The 9615-nt window shown below is 32.5% G+C and overlaps 1 protein-coding gene across 1 annotated transcript; it reads right to left on the bottom strand.

Annotated features, from left to right (window-relative positions):
• Positions 1-3529: 3529 nt before the first annotated feature.
• On the bottom strand, positions 3530-9145 carry LOC123757003 (uncharacterized). The gene is made up of 5 exons (XM_045740407.2): positions 9006-9145; positions 8422-8572; positions 7302-7787; positions 4092-4197; positions 3530-3665 (listed from the first exon to the last, which is right to left on the bottom strand). The coding sequence occupies exons 1-4, from the start codon at positions 9006-9008 to the stop codon at positions 4139-4141; spliced, it is 699 nt and encodes a 232-aa protein (XP_045596363.1). The 5' UTR covers positions 9009-9145; the 3' UTR covers positions 3530-3665; positions 4092-4138.
• Positions 9146-9615: the final 470 nt, after the last annotated feature.

Below are 9615 nucleotides of genomic sequence, written 5' to 3'. Positions count from 1 at the left end.
GATCGTGCAGAAGTTATCTAAAGCTCATAATACTCAAACTCATTGTTTCTGTTAGTTATATTCTGGCCCTGATTTACATTTTGTAATGTCTTTTCACGTGGGCCGAGATAATAGAGCAGTATGGATATTAAATTTTTTTCTCAACAATTCATGATATTTTAAAGTTCTAAGCTTTGCAGTTATTAATCTAATTTCTCGGTCAATTATTTTAATTAATTAAGTACAGCATACTTATATACACATGTACTTATGTACATCACAGTACAGCATATATATATATATATATATATATATATATATATATATATATATATATATATATATATATATATATATATATATATATATATTATATATGACCGAAAAAGTAAGATTAATAATTCTAACACGAATTTTCTCAATATTTCTTATGTGTCTTTTTACTGTCGATGGTAATTGAAAAATCAATTCTCCAAAATTCATTTTTACTTTTATTCATTGAAATAAAAATGAATTTTGGAGAATTGATTTTTCAATTACCATCGACAGTGAAAAGAAACATAAGAAATATTGACAAAATTCGTGTTAGAATTATTAATCTTACTTTTTCGGTCATATTTAATAATATATGTCTACAGGAAAGACTGCTACCAAAATACACTATTATATATATATATATATATATATATATATATATATATATATATATATATATATATATATATATATATATATATATGTATATATATTATATATAAATATATATATATATATATATATATATTTATTAGTATTATATTTATATATTATATTATTATATTATTAGTAGTATATTTAGTAGTATTTATAAATACTCCGAAATTACCATCTCTTTTAGGGGTCTGAGCAGGTGGTGGAGTGGGTTAAGGCGTACCTGTTAAGCCAGTTGCTGGAAGGCTTCTGTGCTGGCTAGGGTTCGAGTCTCCTGGTGGGAAAGTGTTCTGAAGTTTGCAGGCGATGAGTCACAATAACGTGGCTGAAGTATGTTGACCAGACCACACACTAGAAATTGAAGGGACGACGACGTTTCGGTCCATCCTGGACCATTCTCAAGTCGATTGTGTCGACATTAGAATATATATATATATATAATAGTGTATTTTGGTAGCAGTCTTTCCTGTAGACATATATTATTAAATATGACCGAAAAAGTAAGATTAATAATTCTAACACGAATTTTGTCAATATTTCTTATGTTTCTTTTCACTGTCGATGGTAATTGAAAAATCAATTCTCCAAAATTGTCGACACAATCGACTTGAGAATGGTCCAGGACGGACCGAAACGTCGTCGTCCCTTCAATTTCTAGTGTGTGATCTGGTCAACATGTTCTGAAGTTGTATATATATATATATATATATATATATATATATATATATATATATATATATATATATATATATATATATATATATAACTGGTAATGATATAATGTAACAATATATTGCTATACTGTGAATTAATGAAATACTGAACCTAATTAGTTACAACAGTGATGTATTCTGCGCTACTCGGCCCACCTCCAATGTTTCCCTCTTCTGTCTAGCCGTCCCAAGAAATCTTAGTCCAATAAAATCAGCTTTTCGTAAATCTGGTACTGCAACAACAAAATTTGTACATCGGTTCTATATTATGTTAATTCTCATTTACTTTGATGACTGTTTCGTAGCTCACCCTCTTTCTCGATGTCATTTACGTGTTGCTCCCTGTTTGTTAGCACTGTGTCAAGAATATTATTTTCCTGTGTTGACTCCTTAATATGTTGCTCTAGGAAGAATTAATCATTTATTTATAAAAAAAAATCTGCGTTGGTATTCCCAGTTTTGTTAATTCAGTTTATTTCACTAAATCTAGGCTCATTCATAACAAACACTCTTTGACCAAGATGCTCTAGATTTTTTTTTTGATCCCATACATGTTTTGCTTCCATTCTGTCGAAGTTTGGTGGTCTGTATTTTATTTTGTCTGTACAATTTTCGTATTTTTAGATTATTATTATTATTTTTATAATGTTAACCAAATATTTTCTAAATGTGGTACATATTTGATTACTTCTTTAATAATATATTTTAAATTTTACTCTCTCCCTTTGAAACAATGTTTTAAATATGTCAACAAAAAGTCGAATTCGAAAAAATCTATATTATTAAGATAAATTTTGATCTAGTAAAATCCTGAGTTTGGAAACAGGGGTTGTTATTTCGAACAGATAACGTAAGGGGGACTAGGGACGTTGAATTCAAAATTGTTCGAGTAGAATGAAAATGTTAGATTTATATGTATTTAACAGACATAAGACCACACGATTGCTTAAAGTATAAGTTAGATATGTATGTGGACATAAACTGGAGCTACTCCGTATGGTCTTATAGTCCTTTTGCAGTTTCATTTGTTCTTGAATTCTAATAAACGTAGGATCGATTGGTGGTTTAAAGCGAAAGTTAGATTTGTACATGAGAGAGAGAGAGAGAGAGAGAGAGAGAGAGAGAGAGAGAGAGAGAGAGAGAGAGAGAGAGAGAGAGAGAGAGAGAGAGAGAGAGAGAGAGAGAGAGAGAGAGAGAGAGAGAGAGAGAGAGAGAGAGAGAGAGAGAGAGAGAGAGAGAGAGAGAGAGAGAGAGAGAGAGAGAGAGAGAGAGAGAGAGAGAGAGAGAGAGAGAGAGAGAGAGAGAGAGAGAGAGAGAGAGAGAGAGAGAGAGAGAGAGAGAGAGAGAGAAAAAAAGAGGGAAGAGGGAAGGAGAGGAAGAGTGGGATATAGGGAGAAATCCAAAATGAGTCTCATTCAGGCACACTTTAATAATCTTTCTATTCTATGACAAACATTTATAAATTTTGACGCACATGAAAATCAGTATCTTTGATTTAAAACAACCTTAAATACCATATGAAACATGTGCGAGAGGTTACGTTGCCAATAGCTTGCAAATACAAAAAATACGTTCGAGAATCTGAGGATTGATTGTAAGCAAGCTGTTCTTACCTGTGGGATGCTGTTATAGTTTTGTATTATTTGACTCTGTCCCACTTTTCAAATTTTATTTTTCAGACTAGTATTTGTTTCTCTTAACTTTTCTTATTCGTTCTTTCTACTTATCCAGCTTCTCATCTGTACAGAGACTATCAAATGCAGTTGTCAACACATTGGACATTCGCTGATTGGTCACATTAAGAGAAAACTCCGCCACTATTGTTGTCTCACTACGTGTGTGTTTGTGTATTTTGTCAGGATAAGTATAAGGTCTACAGTATACTGATTAGTAAATCCTTTGAATATCAAGGAGCATCTTGCATTAAAAATATATTTGTATGACTGGAATATGAATACAAATATTAGTTCGATGTTATGAACAGGCTCGATCAGGGGCCAACAACTATAAAATGTATTTTCAATTCAAATCGCTTGATTGATTCTAATTTATTAATTTATGTACAGGTATTAGACAATCGTGATTATTTTTAACACGAACTAACATTATTATTCTGCCATAAATTAGGAACATAAATAAAACTGAGCTATTGGTGTATATTTATTGTCGAAAATCCCATCGTTTTACAAACCTGAGGTTGGCCAACTGATTTGTTCCGTTAAAACAGGGACAGTTATGATGATGACACCAATATGTTCACCAACGACTCCTGACTATGGAGGTCTGCAAGGGGAAATATTAAATGAAATTTGATACTATAAGATAAACATTAGAGATGATTTACAATAGTGACTATCAAATGCATTTTTTCCCCCTCATTATCAGAGGGGGGAGTTAATGATTATTAACTGTTAATCATTTACATGTTAATAATATCCCAGATATTAACAGGTTAATATCCCAAAAATATATTAACATCTTAATACTATGTACAAGTACTATGTATGTTTAATAGTCAATCTTCACTATAAATTATTGTTTAAGTTTGAATAAGAAATAATATTTCTGAATTACCATTTGTCAGCAAAATAATATTTTAAAGATTTCTTAGGCCTGTAATGGGTTTGGTGCTTAACAGAGAAGTTATGGTGGAAAAAATATTGTTGTTGTATTTCATACTTAATTTAAACAGAAAGCATGTGGACCTACTGGAGTTGACATCTTAGCCTTGTCAATTGACGTTCATGCCCGGGATATCAATAAAACCTAAAGCCTGGGACTTCATCGTCGTAATCTTGAATATTCCATTCTAGTTCTGCGGATGACATAGTTTACAATCTTTAACGCCTTTGTTTTTAACAATAAAAGCTACTAAAATTATGTGCAAAATATTAAGTTACTAGTTATCACAATATATGACAATATCCCAATATAGTCAAACCAATAGTAAGGTAAATATTTGTATCAATCAAAAAGGAAAAAAAAAACTATATCCTAAATATATATGAACCAGAGAACATTTTCTTGCTTAACATTTCTCAATCATTTATATATAACTAGTGATATTAATTACCATTGTAATTTATGAAATATTTGATAAGTAATTATCACTTCATTGAATGCGTATTTTTCTACACAAAATATATTTAATCGTCCTATATATGACACTCCATCAATATTTTTTCTAGTTACATCTGAGAGAAGACTTAACCCAACATCAGCAGTTATCATTATAGTACACCTCCAACTAAATTTATCATAGCTATATATTTATTTTTGCCTTTGAAGTAGGAGTTCCACACCTTTTAAGAACAAAAGCAACTCACACAGTAGCCTTTTCGCAAGGAAAATAGCTGATTAACAAATCATTTTGACAGTCTATATGTTTTAGATACTCCACAACATAACGTATTCATTAATGTGCTACTAGGATTGAGTTTTATTTATAACTTACATGAATGATTCAGAAAGATTTGAAGTTATACAAGAGCTATACATATACTATATAGAGTGTGTTGAACTAATAATTCCTTCAAAATTTTATGCATTCCTCGCAATAACATTTTAAACTATTTTTCGAAAAACCAAGTCCTATAAATCAAATCTGAGTGGAATTGGAACAGTTTAAATGCTGTTTATTTCATTTATTTTTGGAGTCGTAGTCTTCAAAGCCAATTATCAAAATATTATGCTAGGAAGATTTTATTAAGTTTCGAGGTCACTCTGCCATCTTCTGCTTGAATTTATCTCATTATTTTATATTTATCCCATTCATTTTTGTATTTTCCCATTAATTATAATTCTTCCCATTAATTGTATTATTCACATTAGTATATACTATTTCCAATATCATTATGTCTTTTAGTTGAGGACGATGCAGTCGGCTGAACATAAAATGTCTCACGTGATTTCCAACAACTTGTTTAATAATAATTATAACGTGAGAGTGCTTCGATTCACTCTCTCTAGTAACCTAAAAGGGATACTAGATGATAAGACTGATATGCAATTCAGTTTTCACTTTTTATTTCTCATTTTTTTGTCTTATCATCTCATTAAAAAACAGTCAACATTCTGTAAGCTCTCTTTTTATATAAAAGGATTTGAATAATAATATTTTCTTCATTATTATTCACTCTTGGATACTGGTTTGTAGTTAAATAACTCGTTAACACAGCTGTTTAATTTCATGGTATATATTGAACCAAACATTAATTTGCTGAACACTAATATTTTTATGACTGTACGGTCTACATCATAAATATATTTAGAGTAGTCTCTGAATTTTCCGATAGAGTAAAATTTATTTCCAAATTTACCTTTTGCTGTTATATTTATGATATATATTCTTTGTAATGCATGGGCTCTGAAAACTATTATTAACCCAAGTTATATTAATTTAACTGTCTTATCATTCAGTATGTTTGCAAAATTTTGGCAATATATGAGTTAACAGACAAATCCAATGACGGATGCAATTAATTTTTAAATGCTGGACCCGATTCAATCTTCCCAGAATCGACGTAGTTTCAATTAATTCATTAAATTTAAATTTAAAGATTCTGAATCTAAGTATATTTTTTGGTCTTATATTGGTATGACATATGATTCTTTTTAGGTACTAGGTACCACTATTGTCTCATGTGAAGCAGTGGAGATCTTTATGTTTTGTACAGTATTTCAGAAACTAACTTTAGTATCCATAACGATTTTCCCTCGGGTCATACAGCAGTTGTTTCGTTAAATTCTTATCTCTCAGCCAGTCATAATAATAATGATCAGTAACTTTCCGAAGGAGGTTTCCCTCCCATGTCAGGTAGTGTCTCCGACTCCATTCTGATGACCCCTTAGAATCATGAATTTAATTCCTGTTGTGCCTCTTCTTAGAGTTATTTGTCTTATTTTCCGTATGTAGTTGGGTAGGAATCTTGGTTGTTTCTTAACGTTGGAGAATATGTCGTTCTAATTATGTTCCTCGGGAATTATTCTTATGGTCCCACTTTCATTATGTTTGTTATTGTTTCTATCTATTCTATTTTTTCCATGTACTTTCCGTTCTTTCTTATTTATTGCATTAGAGTTCTTGCTTCGCCTATTGAAATATGGGGTGTTCTCCTGCCTTGGCTCTCAATCTCTTTATTTAAGAATATTAATCCCTGCAGCCTTTGACTACTTATGTTTCTTGCGTTTTATATTATTCTGCAATGACATGAATTCCTTGTCATCGTTCCCACTGAATTCTAGCCAAGTCCTTTATTATTATTTTATAGTATCTCATCTTTGCAAAAAATTTGATATATTGAGTTTTATATTTATCAATCAGTTTCTTGTCTTTTAATTACCTAAAACAGGGATCTTTGCTCACATTCTAATATTTACATCTCCCATTTACTACATTATTCTTGTAGTTACCTTGTTTCTTTGTCACTATTTTCTGCGTGTCCTGTTCATGTGATATTTGCTATGAGTTTGCTTGCAACCACCACTATAATATTTTTGTAATAAGCTATTGCGATAATCCTTAGGTTCGTTTTATTGCAAAGTTCCTCAGAAATCTCCTACATTTGTTCAACGGCATGTGCTTACAAGATCAGACATCAACTACTAAGTTCATCTTTCAAATATTTTTGAAAACTCTTGCAAAAGTTTCCTCTAGAGAGTTTCTTCTCATAAGCCAGTGTGCTTGTAATTATAATTTGATCAGTTTCATGATTTTAAATATTGGAAAATGATAAGTCGCAGAATATCAATATATTCACAATTAGATGGAGTGCATAATAAAGAAAGAAATTGAATTTGAATTGAAGCTGGTTTGTTAATTCTAGGATTAGCAAGTCATTGGTGCCTCAGAGAAATTAAAGTATTGCTGTACATATTCTAACCTTCACCAACCCCAGAATATTTATACTCACTACTTACCGGAACTTCTACTTGGTCCAAATGAATATGGAGTGTCTTGATACATCCTGCTGCCGTAGTTTACACCGACCGCCTGGCGAGACAGGGCTGGCAGGGGAGACACGGCTGGCAGGGGAGACAGGGCTGGCAAGGGAGACACGGCTGGCAGGGGAGACAGGGCTGGCAGGGGAGACAGGGCTGGCAGGGGAGACAGGGCTGACAGGGGAGACACGGTTAGCAGGGGAGACACGGCTGGCAGGGGAGACACGGCTGGCAGGGGAGACACCGCTGGCAGGGGAGACACAAATGGCAGGTGAGACGCAAATGGCAGGGAAGAAAGGGCTGGCAGGGGAGACAGGGCTGGTAGGGAAGACAGGGCTGACAGGGGAGACAGGGCTGGTAGGGAAGACAGGGCTGGTAGGGAAGGCACGGCTGGCAGGGAAGGCACGGCTGGCAGGGAAGGCACGGCTGGCAGGGGAGACACGGCTGGCAGGGGAGCTCGCAACCCTGCAAAATTAGGAGACCAATTACAATTTTTACTATTGTCATTATGTAGAATGATGTCATTATTATTTGCCATATCTATTCAACTAGGCATTGTCGGTACAAATCATCTGGTCCAATAGCCATAATGAATACATTTTGTTTGCAGCAACTTGGCATATCTGTCTGCACACAACAGTATTAAAATATATATATATATATATATATATATATATATATATATATATATATATATATATATATATATATATATATATATATATATATATATATATATATATTATGCTTGTAAAAGGTAATATATTTACTACACATGATGTACATTTACGAGAAACCGTATATGTATATGACGCGTTATAAACGAACTAATAAAAAGTATATTACACTTAACTCATGAAATTTTATGTAAATAATTTTAAGCAAAAAATCAATTAATCCCCAAGCAACAGCTCATCGCATGTGTGCCAAATATTTTTTTTTCTTAATACTGATGAAACATATGAGCAACCGCCCAAAGGATTGGGAATGTGTACCAATTATGTATTCATGATTGGTAATTTGCACCAATCAAGTATTCATGATTGGCACACTATAATTGGTACAGAAATTCACTCATGTATTAAATGCAAAAACTGACCAGCATGGTGGTAGTAAGGGTAGTCCGGGTATGGGTTGAAGTACGGGTGTTGATAGTAGAGAGGATGTAGATTGTAATATGGGTCCCGATGATAATATGGAACACAAGTTGCCAGTGTGGAGACACTGACTACCAGGAACACTGCACTCAGCTGCGATCACACGATGTATTAAATACATGTAATAAATATATGTATCAAATATATGAGTAAAGTAAATATTTGTACTATTATTTTTAAGAACATAGTTAAGTTTTTTAGTGGGTTTTATGAGAAGAAATTTTTGATTATGTTATATTTAAAGCCCATCCTTCTCTTCAAATAACTTAACAAAAGGAAATCCTACCTTATTTCTACACTCGAACAGACACCTAAACCTTCCTCACACAAAGTCATTGTTTCCCCATGTCAGGAAGAAGGTTAAAAAATTCAGTAATGTAAACATCCAATGCTATTTGCGATTGTTAATTGAATATATATAACAATAAGTGCATTTTGTTAAACTTTGTGCTTCTTCCCATTTTTCAGAATTAAAACGTGTTATGAACTTAATTTGAATAAAGGAACATAAGTCTTTGCAACTCACCATGATGAAAAGTTCAGCTGGGGTGGACGACGATGCTAAGAACTGCTGAGGTGAACTCCAGATGACTTGGGAAGGATCAATCTCCGGTTATAAAGGCTCTACAGCATATTACCCTCAAGGACTTGCGCTCTACATGTTTACAAACTTTGGACTCCTCCATGATGGAGTAGTCAACACATTGATCATGCAAGAGTTATTTAATGTTTGTTCAACTGAAACTCATTATTTCTTTTCAAGTTTTTTATTGGTTTTGATTGAAATTTTTTAATGTATTTTTTCACAGGATATGATAAAACAGAATTATATATATATTACATAATGCTCTGAATTATTACACAATGTACGAAATTATTGTTCTTCGTCCGTAGGTAGTAAATGTTATTTTCTAATTGCTAATGTCTTCAAATTGTGGAAAATAGCTATTATTCCCCCCGAGAATTTCTTTCGCCTTTGCTTTGGACATCTCTGGGAAGATGTCTTAAAGGGTGAAAAATGGCACTTAATATCCACAGACAAAAAATTGTTACATAGTGTTACGGATATGAAATTCAGAGGATTGTTATTACATTTTTCACATCATTGACTTTCAACGATGCATCTTTTACAGGGA

The sequence above is a fragment of the Procambarus clarkii genome, chromosome 26 (assembly GCF_040958095.1).
Source record: "Procambarus clarkii isolate CNS0578487 chromosome 26, FALCON_Pclarkii_2.0, whole genome shotgun sequence".
Taxonomy (NCBI): Eukaryota; Metazoa; Arthropoda; class Malacostraca; order Decapoda; family Cambaridae; genus Procambarus; species Procambarus clarkii.
Note: the sequence above shows the minus strand (reverse complement) of the source record. Positions and strands in the feature narration are given on the sequence as shown.

Bases quoted from the DNA above. Each gene is read 5' to 3' on its own strand.
- LOC123757003 (XM_045740407.2), bottom strand. The intron at 7,788-8,421 runs GTCAGTTTTTGC...CTAATTTTGCAG, and splicing joins CCCTTACTACCACCATGCTG to GGTTGCGAGCTCCCCTGCCA. The intron at 4,198-7,301 runs GTAAGTAGTGAG...TGTCATCCGCAG, and splicing joins TGGACCAAGTAGAAGTTCCG to AACTAGAATGGAATATTCAA.